The sequence below is a fragment of the Conger conger genome, chromosome 16, assembly GCF_963514075.1.
Source record: "Conger conger chromosome 16, fConCon1.1, whole genome shotgun sequence".
NCBI lineage: Eukaryota > Metazoa > Chordata > Actinopteri > Anguilliformes > Congridae > Conger > Conger conger.
The window spans coordinates 38802664-38819607 of record NC_083775.1 but is presented as its reverse complement, the minus strand read 5'-3'; the positions used below and the strand labels follow the sequence as shown (position 1 = coordinate 38819607).

At 44.1% G+C, this 16944-nt stretch overlaps 1 protein-coding gene across 1 annotated transcript in view; it reads left to right on the top strand.

Moving 5' to 3' along the window:
• LOC133115312 (BAI1-associated protein 3-like) overlaps nucleotides 1–16944 on the top strand; it is a 174910-nt gene that overhangs the window by 32587 nt on the left and 125379 nt on the right. Inside the window, exon 3 of the mRNA XM_061225163.1 lies at nucleotides 2728–2815. Coding sequence (XP_061081147.1) covers nucleotides 2728–2815 — 88 coding nt within the window. The remainder of the gene's footprint in view (nucleotides 1–2727; nucleotides 2816–16944) is intronic.

The window sequence follows — 16944 nt, the reverse complement described above, 5'->3', positions numbered from 1 at the left end:
GGGCCTTCAATGTCCTATCACAGGATAAGTCCAACAGCTGCTCTTCTGCCTTACCTATCAGGCCATTTGCTGTTGCAGCTGGTGCGAAGGGATCGCGCACCCAGTCCCAGGCATCAGTGTTCACATCGGAGAAGTATGAGCTGAAGTGCTCGCTCAGTGATGTGAGGTGGCGACCTTCCTCACTGTGGCCACAGAAAGGTTGTTTGTGTGGAGAAACTCCGTCATTTGGGGGAACATGTCTGTTATCCCGTCTTGTATCCTCCTTCTCCATAGGTCTATTTTCTTCATGAAGGCAGTGATTTTGTCGCTGACTTCAAGGATGGATGCGTGGCCTCCTTGGATGGAGAGGTTGAGGCTATTCAGTATGTTGAATATGTCGGCAAGATATGCCAACTTGGCCACACACTCCGGGTCTGTAAAAAACAGTGCGATTTCCTCTCTCATAAACTCTGCCATTTCTCTGCGTAACTCAAACACTCGCTGCAAAACTTTACCACGAGAGAGCCATCGCACTTCAGAGTGATATAGCAGCGTGTCATGTCCAGCATCCATATCCTGGCAAAGTTGTCCAAACAAGCGTGATTGCAGTGCCCTTGACTTCACAAAATTAACTGCAGTCACAGCTCTGTTCAAAACAGAGTGAAGATCTGATTCCATGTCTTTGGAAGCGAGTGCTTGCCAGTGTAGCATACAGTGAGTAGCCATAATCCTCGGATTGACAGACTTTATCCGCGCAGTAACTCCACTCTTTCGGCCGGTCATCGCGCCATCCGTACAAACGGCCACACATTTTTCCCAGCTCAGTCTCGCTTCAGTCATGAAAGCATCCAGAAGTCTGAATATTTCCTCACCTGTTGTCCTGCCTGGCACCTCCTTGCAGAACAGAAAAATGTCTCCTTCCCAGGGATAGTGCACCAAAACAATCAATTGAGCTGCATTGGAAATGTCTGTTGATTCGTCCAGCTGAATAGAAAATTGCTCACCTGAACGCTGTCTATCCAGTAGCTGTGACTGAATGTCAGCCGATAGTTCTTAAATTCTCCTCCTCACAGTATCATTTGAAAGCGGTACAACTTTCAGTTTATTAGCTGCCTCTGTCCCAAGCACAGCTTCACACATTTCAACTGCCACTGGAAGAACAAGTTCTTGTCCAATTGAGTGTGGCTTCTTACTTTTTGCGATCCGTTGAGCCACCAAATAAAAAGCCCTCTGTGCTTTTTCGGAACTTGTGGTCAGGTTCACCAGTAGTGTTTTCTGATGCATATATCCCTCACACTTCCGCCGGAAAAAATATTTTGTTTTGTCCTTGAACTCTGCGTGCTTTGTAATCAGATGCCGCTTTAGCTTGGCGGGCTTCATAGCTTCATTTGCTCGCACCTGAAGACACACAACACATCTTGGTCTTCCGTCGCTGTTCTCAATAAAACCAAACTCAAGATAACTGTCGTCATTTTTTCTCCGTTGGTTTAGGTTTAGCATTACTCGATGAAGTGGACGGTCTTAAATATGTATTCATCGCCGCTAGCTAGCTAATCAGCAGCAGGAGCTGTGCCCCCTGAGCAAAGTGATGCGAGCGAGTGATATGTGTCAGATTTACGTGATACAATCATATGAGAGTTTTTATTGGCCCAAAGCTAACATAAGTGGGAGTAATTCAATCATTATGTGCATTTGTTTTATTGGCGCAGTGGTACCCATGTGTACTTGCACACTTTTTTAATGATATGGCATAACTTTAATAAGTTATTGCAAATAATTTCGCGGACCCCCAAGCTATAGCTCGCGGACCCCCGGGGCTCCGGGGACCCCAGTTTGAGAACCGCTGGTCTAGCTAGATAGGGCAGCTATACTTCTTAACGTAAAAAGTGGGTTACAGTGCCAGTTTCTAGCTAGCTGCCGAGCCAACCACAACGTTTAACGCATCATTTGCAATGGCCTGGATTCGCCTGTCAAAAAGTTTAATAGCCAGGCATATTTTGTCCCTCTGTAGTTGCCGTTTACTAGTATCACACGTCCCCACGTACCAGGCTTGAGAATACCAGGCGTGAGCATGAGACAGGAGGCCCCAGGCAGCAGCCTTACCCCACTCCATTTGGAAGCTTTTATACATCCATCCATCCATCCATTATCTTAACCCGCTTATCCTGAACAGGGTCGCAGGGGGGCTGGAGCCTATCCCAGCATACATTGGGCAAAAGGCAGGAATATACCCTGGACAGGTTGCCAGTCCACCGCAGGGCACACACACCATTCACTCACACTTATACTTATGGGCAATTTAGACTCTCCAATCAGCCTAACCTGCATGTCTTTGGACTGTGGGAAGAAACCAGAGTACCCGGAGGAAACCCACGCAGACACGGGGAGAACATGCAAACTCCACACAGAGATGCCCCGGCCGACGGGGATTCGAACCCAGGACCTCCTTGCTATAAGGCAGCAGTGCTACCCACTGCACCATCCGTGCCGCCTAGCTTTTCTACAGTGGCAGCAAAACGGAAAAGACTCTTTGTAAAAGCAGACCTGTGGGGTGGCACTGGGGTGGCCAATCAGATTTTAGGGGTGGCACCGGCCATGTGCATATGATGTGACAGTTAACTTTAATTGGAGTGTATTGACATCCATAAAAGGTGATCCATGTTGGAATTACAGACCTTTTTATACAGTACATGGTCTCTCAAAATGAGATCAGAAAAAAACAAAACCAGTTCATTGTCTCTTTCACAGGACCGGTGAAGGAAATGGAAAGTTCTTCAAGCGCATGGAGAACATTCTCCAGAAGCAGGAAACCATGGAGCGGACCACTCAGACTGAGGTACTGTAGGCCCAGCCCAGACAAAGGTATTGTGGATCCAGTTCAGACTGAGGTACTGTAGATCCAGTGCAGACTTAGGTACTGTAGCCCCAGCCCAGCCTGAGGTACTGAAGACCCATTCCAGACTGAGGTGCTACTGGAAACCAAGACTGAGGTACTGTAGGCCCAGCCCAGCCCAGACTGAGGTACTGTAGATCCAGCCCAGACTAAGGTACCTCAGGCACAGACCAGGCTGATGTACTGTAGAACCAGTCTAGCCCTCACTGACATACTGTAGACCCAGCACAGACTGAAATACTGCAGGCCCAGGTCAGCCCAGGCTGAGGTATTTTTGGCCCCACAAAGACTGAGATTCTGTACACCCAGCACAGACTGTGATACTATGGGCCCAGCCCAGACAGAAGTATTGTAGGCCCAGCCCAAACAGAGTTGGTCGAGCCCAAACTGAGATACCGTAGGATGAGCTCAGACTGAGGTACTGTATGCTCATCCCAACCCAGGCTGAGTTACTGTAGGCCCAGCCTAGTCTGAGGTACTGTAGACCCAGCCCAGCACAGAGTGAGGCATTGTAGGCCCAACCCTGACTGAAATATTCTAGGCTCAGCCCAGCTGAGACTGTGATACTGAAAGCCCAGCCCCACCCAAACTGAGATACTGTAGGCCCAGCCCAGATTGAGGTACTGTAGGCCCAGCCCAGACTGAGGTACTGTAGGCCCAGCACATAGTGAGTTACTGTATGCCCAGCCCAGACTGAGGTACTCTTGGCCCAGCACAGAGTGAGGTACTGTAGGCCCAGCACAGAGTGAGTTACTGTATGCCCAGCCCAGACTAAGGTACTCTAGGCCCAGCCCAAACTGAAGTACTGTAGGCCCAGCCCAGACTGAGGTACTGTAGGCCCAGCACAGAGTGAGTTACTGTGGGCACAGCCCAGACTGAGGTACAGTCGGTCCATCCTAGACTGAGGTACTGTCAGCCCAGCCCCACCCAAACTGAGGTACTGTACGCCCATCCCAGACTGAGGTAAAGTAGGCCCAGCCCAACACAGACTGAGATACTGTTGGCCCAGCCCAACACAAACTGAGATACTGTTGGCCCAGCCCAACACAAACTGAGATACTGTTGGTCAAACTCAGACTGAAGTACTGTAGGCTCAGCACAAACTTAGATATTGTAGACCCAGCCCAGACTGAGATACTGTTGGCCCAGCCCAGTCCAGACTGAAGTGCTTTAGGCCCATCCCAGACTGATTACTGTAGGCCCAGCCTAGTCTGAGGTACTGTAGACCCAGCCTAGACTGGGGTACTGTTGGCCCAGCTCAGACTCAAGTACTTTAGGCCCAGTCCAGCCCAGTCTGAGATACTGTAGGCCCAGTCCAGCCCAGTCTGAGATACTGTAGGCCCAGCCTAGCCCAGACTTACGCCTCTCAATTTGTGCCAGTAGTGTCCTATGGTTGTGTTCACCTCTTGATACTCTGTTTTGGTAGTGCTTGGGACTATATTGTCAGTAGTGGGTCTTTGACACTTCTTCACTTATGTGTTTCAGTTGCAGTTACTACTAACAATGCCCTAGCAACACCTTAACAAGACCATAGCAACCACACAGCAATGCCCAAGCAAACACGTAGCAACACATGCGCAACTACCTAGCAACAACCTAGAAACACTTTAGTGTTTTTCTGCAAAACACTAGCGACCACCTAGAAACCAGCAACACCATTGTGAGCACCTAGCAACGCCCAAGAAAGCACCTAGCAATGCCCAAGCAACCAGCTAGCAACCACCTAGCAACACCTCAGCAACTACCTAGCAACACATTAGCAACCACCTAGCAATGCCCAAGCAACCAGCTAGCAACCACCTAGCAACACCTCAGCAACTACCTAGCAACACATCAGCAACCACCTAGCTATACATTAGCAACCAGCTAGCAACCACTTAGCCACGTTAACCACCTAGCAACAACCTAGCAACACCATAGCAACCACCTTGCAACCACCTAGCAACACCTTAGCAATTACCCAGCAACATATCAGCAACCACCTTACAATGCCCTAGCAACCAACTAGGAGCACCTTAGCAACTACTAAGCTACCACCTTGCAACACCTTAGCAACCACCTAGCAACACCCAAGCAACCACCTAGCAACATCTCAGCAACCACATATCGATGCACAAGCAACCAGTTAGCAACTACCTAGCAACACCTTAGTAACTACCTGGCAGTACATTAGCAACCACCTAGCAATGCCCTAGCAACCACCTAGCAACAACATAGCAACCACTGAGCTACACCATAGCAACCAACTAGTAGCACCTTAGCAACAACTAAGCAACCACCTAGCTACACATTAGCAACCAGCTGGTAACCACCCAGAAATACCTTGACAACCACCTAGCAACTCCATAGCAACCACCAAACAACACCGTAGCAACCATGTAGAAACACCTAAGCAGCTACCTAGCAACACCATAGCAGTCACCTAGCAACCCCTTAGTAACCACCTAGCAACACCATAGCAACCACCAAGCAACAACACAGCGACCACCTCGCAACACCTGCGTAACTTCCTAGCAACAGGGCGGCCTGTAGCGTAGTGGTTAAGGTGAATGACTGGAACACGCAAGGTCGGTGGTTCGTAGCCACAATAGGGCCCTTGAGTCTGTATGTCGCTCTGGATAAGAGCGTCTGCCAAATGCCAGTAATAATAATAATAATAACACCTAGCAACCATCTAGGAACAACTTAGTAACTACCTAGCAACACCTTTTTTACATTACATTACAAGGCATTTAGCAGATGCTCTTATCCAGAGCAACGTGCAATGAAGTGCAGATTGAACACAGGAACAAGTGTGAAGAGGACCCTAGAGGACTGTATGGTTCCGAGTCCTAGCATGACCATTCAGATACAATCGGAACCCTTGAAGAATACATACCCTGAGTACAACAATACAATACTAGCAATACCTTAGCAACCACCTTGCAACGTCCAAGCCACTACCAAGCAACACATTAGCAACCACCTTGCACTCTAGCTACCACCTAGCAACACCATAGCAACCACCTAGCAACGCCTTAGAAACCACTTGACAACAGAGTAAAACTTGCAACACATAGAAACACCACAACAACTAACTAGCAACCACCTAGCAACACCATACCAACCACCCAGCAATGCCCAAGCAACCACCTTAGCAACCAACTCACAACACTGGAGCAACTACCTATCAACACATTAGCAACCACCTAGAAATACCATAGCAGCAACCTAGCAACCATTAGCAACCACCTAGCAACACCATAGCAGCCACCTGGCAACACCTTTGCAACCACCTAGCAACAGCATGGAAACACCTTAGCAACCACCTAGCAACAACAAAGCAACCTAGCAACATCCAAGCAAACTCATAGGAACACCTTAGCAACTACCTTGCAACACCCAAGCTACCCTATAACAACACCCTAGCAACCACCTAACAACACCTTAGCAACTAACTAGCAACACATTAGCAACCACCTTGCAAAACCCTAGCAACCAACTAGCAACGCCATAGCAACACCTTAGCAACCACCTAGCAACACCATAGCAACACGTTACCTACACTGTAGGGACACGTAAGCAACACCCTAGCAACCATCTACTAACACCCTCGAAACAGCAAAGCAAGCACCTCACAACACCTTAGCAACTACCTATCAACACCTTAGCAGCCACCTCGAAACACTATAGCCACACCCAAGCATCACCTTTGCAACCACCTAGCTTACCCTAGCACCTATGGTAACCACCTATCAACACCCTAGCAACCACCTCATAACATCTTAACAACCACCTAGAAACACCTTAGCATTATCTTAGCAACACCTTAGCAACACTATAGGAACCACCAAGAAACCGCCTAGGAACAGCTTAGCAACGACCTAGTGACACCTTTGTAACACAATTAAAACACTTTAGCAGCCACCTAGCAACACCCTAGAAACCACCTAGCAACTACTTAGCAACCAACTAGCAACACCTTACCAACCACAAAGCAACACCAGAGCAACCACTAAGCAATACCTTCACAACACCATAGCAACCACCGAGCAACACTTTAGCAACATATTAGCAAACACTGAGCAACATGGTAGGGAAAAATGTCCTTTTTAATATTTCACAGGTGAGCATCGTCTGATGAAACAGATCCCAGTAAAAATGATAGCTATACTTGAGTTTAACTTTTGTGTTTATTTGCAAATAAATAACAGAAAGTGAGAGAGCTTATTGGCTCTCTAATTTGAATCAGACGTAGTAAGACTTACATACACTTTTCAGTATACTGACCCAGAAGATATGAAAAAGATATAAAAAGATATATGAAACTGGCCACTAACATTTATCAGTATTTTGTCTTCTGATTACCTCTTGTTGACTTTGCTCTAGGACCGGAATGTGCTAGCTCCCCCCCCCCCCCCCATGCTGTCTGTCTGGAGAGAGACAGATAAAGACTCCTAGTAAGCACTTAATTCAGAAAGTGGTCTAATAGTAATAAGGATTAAAAATAAAAGTTAATTTTTTAAATGTTAACACAGATTGTTACGTAAGAATCAATTAAGAAAATTACCGCTACATTTCCCTCCTTTTATCATTTCATGATAACAAAAATCTACTCACATCTACTCAATCAGGTAATAATTGATTTAAAATAACATAACATGGATGACAACAAGTCAGCTGTGGATATGTGCAGTGCAGAGCTCTAGTAACACAGGGGAAGTTGAAAAACCCGGTAATCCATTTTTTCTCCTGCTTAGTCTAATCAACTGTAATTCACTTTGGATAAAATCATCAGAAAAATGACATGTAATGTAGTATAATGTAATGTAGAGCAACCAAGCGTCACTTCTGGATACCAGCAGATGCACGCACATAACAATTGCTGATCCTGTTAGATTTCGTTGTTTTCAAGATATAACTGATTTAAAATGTTTTACACGCAAGTTCTGCTCCTATTCCCACACCTTCAAATGCATGTCCCCACAGTCACCCTGTTTCCCCCACTCTATTTACATTTCCTTTGCAATGCCTTGATTTGAGGTCTAGGTGCCGATAACCATTTGTCTTTGGCCTAACCAGGAAACCTGTCAATACATATTATCATATCTAACGGAGTGTTTTGTCACAGGGGATGAAGCACTTCCTTTCAGCTAGTTTCCGTTTGTTCAGATACTGCATATAAACTGAGTTATTCCCAGTAAGGATTGTGTAAGATTGGAGAAAGCTCAGGAGAACGTACAGATTACCTGGAACCACGAATAAAGAGCTGAACTTGTCTTGCACCCTCAAATTTGGAGTAACAACTCTTTCTTTCCTGAACGTGATTTGAAGTACCAGCAGCGAATATAGTTATAATTATGAAGAAGAAACAAGAATTTCTTCAATCCTTATAAGCAAAACATTGTAGAGAAACAATATCAAAGAAGATCCAATAAACATTGTAATCATGTATGAATCAATTAGGTCATTATGCAGCTAACAATGTACTGATTGTGGGTGTAACTGTCAAGAACCCAATCGCAGACTCAGGGGTGACAAAAAGCACAGGGAAAACTCAAAATGGAGTCAAACCCTGGCAGAAAAACAAAAACCACGACCTAGCAATGGGAATCTGAAAAGGACAGGGATAAAAAATTTACAGAAAACGAAAAACAGGTGAGAGGCAAGCTAGAAAGACAGGAAGGAAATCCATATAAGGAATGGGAGACACCAAATGAAGAACAGGTGAGATGAATGAGTGAGAATGCATGGGAAGACAGACAGTCTACAGTGGTCACACAGGGAAAGAAGGAACGAAAATGCTAAGAACGTAGACAAAAACAGATACAGAAAAACACTGAACCTGACAGTAACATCATTAATGTTTTACTGATTATTTTAACACACGTACAAATCACTACTATCAAAAATATTGTAAATGATTATTATAAATGAAATATAAAAGAAAGAGAGGAAAAAAAACCCATAAACCCATCTAAATGGAGAATCAGGTCGTCAAGGCGGTTATATATCTGGTCTCTATTGTATACATAAGTGTCAGTGTATATGAGTGTTTTATGGAAGGTCAGGGAGTTATCAACGCGAAGATGTAGGTACTGGCTGACCACAGCCTGAGCGGTGCGAGAAATGCACACACAGATAAGTGGCAAGCCACAATAAAACAGCATCGAGATTAAAACAAGAGGCAAAAAGATTCTGTTTTCTTTCACCCAGACAGAAGATTTAAAAAAAGCCCCTGTTGTATCACTTGTCCATCTCCATAAAAATTTGGTATATATGTACAACATACTTCCCCAATCATTACACAGATCCCTCCATTGCTCTGCAGTAAGCTGATCCAACACCATACAATTCTGAATAACCATCAACCCTAATGCAGTCAATTTGATTCTAACAGCCGCTGTTGTCAATAGAGAGGAGTTTATAAATTGGAGAACAGTGTACCGTGTGATCTCTTTAGCGGACTCCAATACCCCTATCCCAGGAAACAAAGCTTCCAGTAACTTCACCCCACCAGACCAAAGTCGGTGTTCCCAAGGGACAGGTTGTAATCTGTGAGGCCCCTCTTTACTCTGTGTATTCTTCGTGTGGTGTGATTATATGCGGACATGGAATTACAAATGTGGAATCATATAAAGCAATGAGGGCACAAACTCCGCTCCAGTCAGCGGGGAGGGCAGAATAAACAGTGCCCACGAACCAATACCAATCAACAACACCTGGGTCCCAAGGTGAGAAGAGGGTGCTAAACCAGAACAAAGTGTAGTCTGTTTTTTATCCCACAGTAACGATATTGCATATGACATATGACATTTCCTTTCTACACACATCAACAACCTTGGTAATGTTGCGGCTACAAGTGCTACACAAAACAAGTCAAATCATTTTTCCAGTTTTATGGGGGCAAGCACAAATATCTGTTTCACAGTGATGACTGTATAGCTGTCCTAACTTATTTGTGCCATTACCTAGAACACAGATTCCAAACTTCAGGTTATGTTTAAACACTACTGGAATGCCCTCTCCAGTAAAGAATATTTGGGAGTTTGACAAATTTAATGGAACAGAGAAATCAGTCAATTAGTTTGACAAAATAAATGGAACAGGAGGCATTTGAGAGCAAACATATCAGGAATAGTTAGAGTGTTGTTTTGCAGTCCACTTAACTCCTCCAGGAGTTAATAGCATAGTGATGTGATACAGTTCCTTGTGTCAGCCAAGCTTCATCCCCTGTAGTCGCATACCTTTTGGGCTGTTTCATCAGTTAAGCTATATGGCCTACCATGCTGAGCCCACAGGTGTTGTTGCAGAATTTCTTGTGGACCAAGATGATTGACAGAACAATGATGAGGGAGATGAGATCTAATACGGCTAGGCCTACTCCGGCACTGCAGCCTGCGCTTCGGCTTTCCTGTCTGGGCGTGGCATGTTGGGAGCTGAGATTACTATCACGTGCTCCTTGATGTGTTGGTTCTCTCGATTTTGTAAAAAACATTTAATACATTTATTTCAGATTTTTCCCTTTTTCTCCCAATTTGGTAGCCAATTTTACCCCGTCTGATCCAATTAGAGTTAGTGTTAAATACACAGCCCACACCCTGTCTCTTGGCGACCCGAAGGAGAGCGACACACCTTCTTCAAGCCTTCTCATCTCATGCTCCTGACCGTGATTCCGAGGCCCCCGAGGTGCTTTATTGTGCGGCAATCTACTAACCCTGCCAAGTCTCTCCCTCTGGAGCAGTGAGCCAATTATGCCAATTGGCTTTTGGCAGGACTGGGAATCGAACCCCGATCCCCAGTGTGCAACTGCAGCGAACTGCAACCGCAAGTCTGGGCAATGGACATTGTGGACAGCAAACTGCAACCGCAAGTCCGCTGCATCTTAGCCTGTTGCACCACCACAGCTCCTCTCTCGAGTTTTCAAACTCTGCGAGAACTAGCTGGTCGTGCGTGTTGGTTGAGGTGGGTCTTTCACCCTTATCCCTCCTTTGCCGCTGATGGAGCCCTTTTGCAGTGGCTGGCGTGGACTCGGCTGTCGGCATGGTGAGTAGAACCTTGGTAAGGGCCTCTCCACCTAGGCTGGTGCCACTTCTTCCTCCGGAAGTCTTTTATCACTACCCAGTCTCCTGGCTGCAGATCGTGCAGAGGGTAACTGGCTGGCGCTGGGAGAGCTGCTCGAACCTGTTGATGCACAGATCTCAGAACATTGGTTAGCTGAACACAGTAACTTACCATTCGAGTGGCTGCCAGGTCCTTGTCCAGCATCAACCCAGGGGGGTGACATCATGGGCTACCAAACCTGGCACAGAGTGGACCCTCCCCCGGATACCTGTGAGGGCTATTGGCAGGGCCTGTATTTTGTATCTGGCCCTGCCCTGCATTATTTACATCACAAATAACACATTTTTTCAAAATTTTTTTTTTTTTTTGCATAACTTCAAAAAACCACTCGTGTCCCAGTGAAATTAAAGATACCATTCCCCTTTTTGACACATGATCCTGTCCATGTGTCAATTTAGCATAGTAGGGAAACAAATATGGTTTAACAGTCCTGTATAGTGGCCACTGGTCTCTTGGTAGGAGCAGAATGTGTGTGCAGACACATACACCACCCCAAAAGCATATCTACTGTCAGTGAAAATATTTACAGTTTTATCTTGGGACAAATAGCAGGTGCATTTGAGAGCAAAGTATTTAGCAGCCTGGGCAAAGAAGTGACCCGGAAATGATCAGTTTTCTGTTTTTGCAGAATTTCAGCTACTGCATGAGGAACCAAAACAGGGAGAAGCCATAACAGCAGAAGCAGCTGCTGAAATTGATTCAGTTGACAAGGGGGGAGACCCAAGTCTCTGAGAATAATATGCAACAGGCCTGTTTCTATCATGTTTTTGCAGAAGAACAGCAGACATACAGTTGTGTTCAAGAAAATAGCAGTACAACATCAGTAACTTGATGAACCACTGTTATTAGTAGGAGTGATATTTCTGCATGCCAAATACTTTGCTTGTAGCTTGTAGTAGTGTCATAGAAAAACAACAGACCCAACAGACCCAACTGACATGCACACTGCTTGTTCTGAGTAATTGACTCATTCCTTGAAAGGGATGTGTTCAAAATAATAGCAGTGTGGAATCTAATTAGAGAATTTATTCATTCTGTGAAAAAACAGGTGTCATTAATTGTCCTTTATTAAGGAAGAAGGGGAGCAAATGTTTCACACAAATATTTCCTTCTGAATTGCTAAGTAAAATGGGCTGTTCCAAACATTGTTCGGAGGAACAATGTCATTTGATTAAAAAGTTGATTGGATAGAGGAAAACGTAAGTGCAGCAAAATTATAGGATGCTCAGCTAAAATGATCTCAAATGCTTTAAAGTGGCAACAAAAACCCGAAACAAGCGGAAGAAAACGAGCAACTACTGTTAAAACGGATTGAAGAATAGTCAGAATGGCAAAAATTCAGCCATTCATCAGCTCCAGAAAGATCAAAGATGATCTACAATTACCTGTAAGTGCTGTTACAGTCAGAAGATGTTTGATCGTAGCTAGGCTATCAGCAAGAAGCCCCCGTGAGGCACCATTGTTGAAAAAAGGGCATGTGCAGAATCAGTTCAAATTTACCAAGGAACACATCAATTGGCCCAAAGAGAAATGGCATAACATTCTGTGGACTGAGGAGAGTAAAATTGTTCTTTTAGGGTCTAGTGGTCGTCGACAGTACGTCAGACAACCCCTGGGTACTGAATTCAAGCCACAGTACACTGAAGACAGTGAAGCATGGTGGCGCAAAAATCATGGTATGGGGATGTTTTTCATACTATGGTGTTGGGTATACCAGGGATCATGGATCAGTTTGAATACATCAGAATACTTCAAGAGATTATGTTGCCGTATGCCAAAGAGGAAACGCCCCTGAAATGGGTGTTTCAGCAAGACAACGACCACAAACACGAGTAAGCAAGCAGCATCTTGGTTCCAGACAAAAAGGATTGAGGGAATGGAGTGGCCAGCTCAATCCCCCGACCTCAACCCCATTGAAAATTTGTGGGGTGACATTAAAAATGCACTTTCTGAAACAAAACCCAAAAATTCACAGGAACTGTGGAACGTTCTGGGCTGAAATACCTGTTTCTAGGTGCCAGAAGTTGGTTGACTCGATGCAACGCAGATACGCAGCATCGTTATCAAAAACAATGGTTGTGCAAGTAAATATTAGTTCAGTAATTTAAAGTGAAGTTAAACCTTGAAAAATGTATTCAGTTTATACAGTTTGAAGAGAGTTTGAAGAAAAAAAATGTTGACACTGCCATTTTGAACAGATTCATATTTTCTTTGCTTCCTGTAAAAGAATGCGGACTTGATAAAATTAGCTAATGCTTTGATTTAGAATTGAATGTGTTATGTTTCCACTATATTTGTACTGGAAATTGAACTAAAGGCTATTCAAAAATCTAAAAAAACCTTATTTTATACGCACTGCTATTTATTTGAACACAACTATATAATCAGCCTTCTCATCCACAATCCAAAGAAAAGGTTTGTAACTGTCAGGAAGGCCCAAAGTCGGGGCTGATGTCAGTTGTCGTTTGAAAATATCTTGCACTAAATGGCATCACGCTTTTTTTTTTACAGGCAGAATTGTATTGCACAGAGAGTTTGGGCAGGGAACCACAATACCAGCTTTGAACAACGCATCAAAAACAGGGCCAATTTCTTCCTCTAGGCAGAGGGGATATTGGTGTTCATATGACCTGTACTATGATTTAGTGGTAACTTTAAGTAGAGTAGCCCCAGTCATGAGCCCCACATCATATTTGGGCATGGCCCACATTTGAGAGGGAATTGCACTCAGTTTTGGGCAATGCAATGCATGAATGCTACAAACAGCTGTCAGAGAATCTTGAAACTGGTGTGCAGTAACACGTACAGAGGGAGAATATTTTGTGAGTTCTCCTGTCTCTTCTGTTTGTCTGTAGTCCAAACATAATTTAACCCAGGGTCCTGTGTCCTCCCATTTTTTGTTTGAGGCTTTATACAGAGACACATGGTGAGGGGTGCGCTTCCCAAAATGATACAAATTGACTGTTGCGCTGAGCTCAATTGTACAGACAATGCAAAAACAATGTAGTACACAATTTAGTTTCACCGTAGCATTTCTCCTCATATTCAAAATCTCTACTCCGACTAAATTCCGTTTTCATCTCTGCCATATTTACATGGCCTTCGCTGTGCCTGGGCATCTGTCCAGATCCCACCCATAGAAGTGCATATCAAAGTTTTCTGCACTGTCAATTCTGTCAATTGTTGAACCGTCATTTGTACATTCTACAACCAATCCTAATCTGCACATTAAATCTCTACCAAGCAGGTTTACCAGACATACAGGAGAGAATGAAAATGCGTGTTTTAAAATGATAGTAGAGCCCGCATTGTTATCCTGAACCAGTAAAGGAATTGTAAACTTTTCTGTTACCTCCTCCAGCATCTTGACTGGCCATAGTTTTTCCACAAGGTGGAGGCTTTGATCGCCACAATTTTGCTGTTATGACAGAATGACCAGCCCCCATTTTTACAATAAAGTCAAATGCTCGCACATTTACTTTTAATGACCATATTGGTAATGAATTTGTTTGATATAGAAAACCCGCGAACATGCGTCTCGTCCTCCCCTGCACACCTTCATTGTCCTTGTAATCCAGTTTGGCTGCCAAGATTGTGGAAAACATTCTGGAGTCCAGCCATTCTGGGGCGGCCACCAGGGTTTTGGAATGTGACATTACCCTGGGGAGCCATTTCCCAATGTCCAGTATCCCAAAGCCAGCTCTTTCCGTGAACCATTCATGAAGCAATTAGTCAGCTGGGTTTCGTACGGGGTGAGACTGGCATGTTATCTCCTGGTTTTTCCATTCTGCTGTGTGCGTCATATTGTTCTTTAAGTCTCTCAAGAACATTAACAGTTTCACCAAACTTTTCTCCACCCACCTGAGTTGGATCTGGTAAGTCGTCACACATGGCATGCAAATCTGACAGCTTCCAGGGATGATACACCAGGACCGTCAGACCTTCCTGACCCACTCTGGGGTTTGGGCATTCTGTGCAGTTCGCCCCGTGGTGGAAATTACCTTTCCCGTGGAATCAGGGCTTGCTGAGGCTGTTGCCTGACTCAAATTAGCTGCAGCCCCACTGCTGATAGTGGTCTGGCGGACATGCAGGGTAATCTAGGTCCAGGTCAATTTTGTATATGCTGGCGAGCTGTGCTAAATTTGGATAAAAAGAGCAGCTGGAATGCACAACAGAAGGTAACACTGAAATGTGAATATAAAAAATATATTTTTTGTTTTTAGGAGGGGTTTCATCACTGCAGATTTATCTCCTTCTTCCCTCTTAGCATGTCTTAATATTGTTCCTTTTTTCCACAAATCTAATTAAAACGTATTTCCATTTACGTTTATTTTTACAGTATAAAATGATAATACACTGGTGTGTGGTTGCCGACCCATACTGTCATGCATTGTCATGCACTATTCGAGCCCATGGTTATTACCTCACCCCACTACTAATCTGTACTTTATTATTAATCATTTTTCTTTTTGCTTATTTTAGCAAGTTTTATTTTGTTTTATTTTGAAAACATTTTTTACTAATTTCATTGTTTTAAGGTGTTTTAAGGTGCACCTAATCTAATCAGTCAGATTCAAATTCTCTACTGTCGACGCTTTCACACATGTGCGCGCACACACACACACACACACACACACACAGACTCGCTACACAACGTCTCTACTGGCCTGTGTTCAGCTTGCACTCTCACGGTACCATATTACACAACAAGGCAATTTTCTTTAGAGCTCAGTTCTTTTTTATACGGATTAACTCAATAAGGCCTATCTATTATTATAGTTAGCTATTAACGACCACCTAGCAACACCAGAGAAACCACCTAGCAACACCCTAGCAACCACCTAGCAACAACCAAGCGACACCTTAGCAACCACCAAGCAACAACTTAGCAACCACATAACACACCTTAGCAACTACCTGGCAACATTTTAACAACCACCTATCAACATGCTAGCAACCACCTAGCAAGAGCTAAGTAACACTTTAGCAACAAACTACTGACACCTTTCCAACACCCTGAAAACTTCCTAGCAACCATCTAGTTGAACCCGAACAACCCCCTTGCATCACCTTAGCAATCACCTAGTGACACCCTAGTAACACCTTAGCAATGACCGAGAAACAGCCTAGCAACACGTTACCAACACTACAGCAACCCCCTCGGGGTTTTTCTTCACAGCTCTCACAATGTTTCTGTCATCAACTGATGTTGTTTTCCTTGGCTGACCCGTTTCATGCCTGTTCCTCAGTACGCCAGTGGTTTCTTTCTTCTTTTTCTGGACATTCCAAGTTGTTGTCCAAGCTATCTCCAATGCTTGTGCAATGGCTCTGATCAATTTCCCCTCTTTTCTAAGCTTCATAATGGCTTGTTTATCTCACAAAGACAGCTCTCTGGTCTTCATGTTGGTTTATCTTTTCTAACACAAATGCAGTCTTCACAAAACCCAAGGCTAAAACCAAGAGTAGACATTCAAAACTATTTATTGTTAATCAATCTCACAGGACACATCTGGGCAACACGAAACACCTGTCAGGTGTTCCAATACTTTTTCTCACCTAAAAATTTGGTGATCTGATACAAAAGGTGATATATTAAAAATTGTTTAATAAATATAGATAAAAATACCAGGAAATAAAAGCTGAAATTCGGATGTGTCATCTCATGTACATCTTTTGACCTCAAACTCAGTTGTCTTCAGTGTATAGCAAAACAAAAATAATTGCTGTTCCAATACTTCTTGAAGGGACTGTATGTCAACTTTCAGTAAAAAAAAAGTTGCAACCGGTTACATATGTCGTAAACCAGTTTAGAACTGCACCCGAGAGGCCAACCCAATTTTAAATCTTTTAATTCTTTCTATGAGAATTTCATAGTTGACAGGATATAAAGCTGTGCTGAAATCCAACAGCTCGAGAACAGAGAGCTTTGTTAAGTCAGCATTCATTCTTAGATCATTTACCACCTTAAC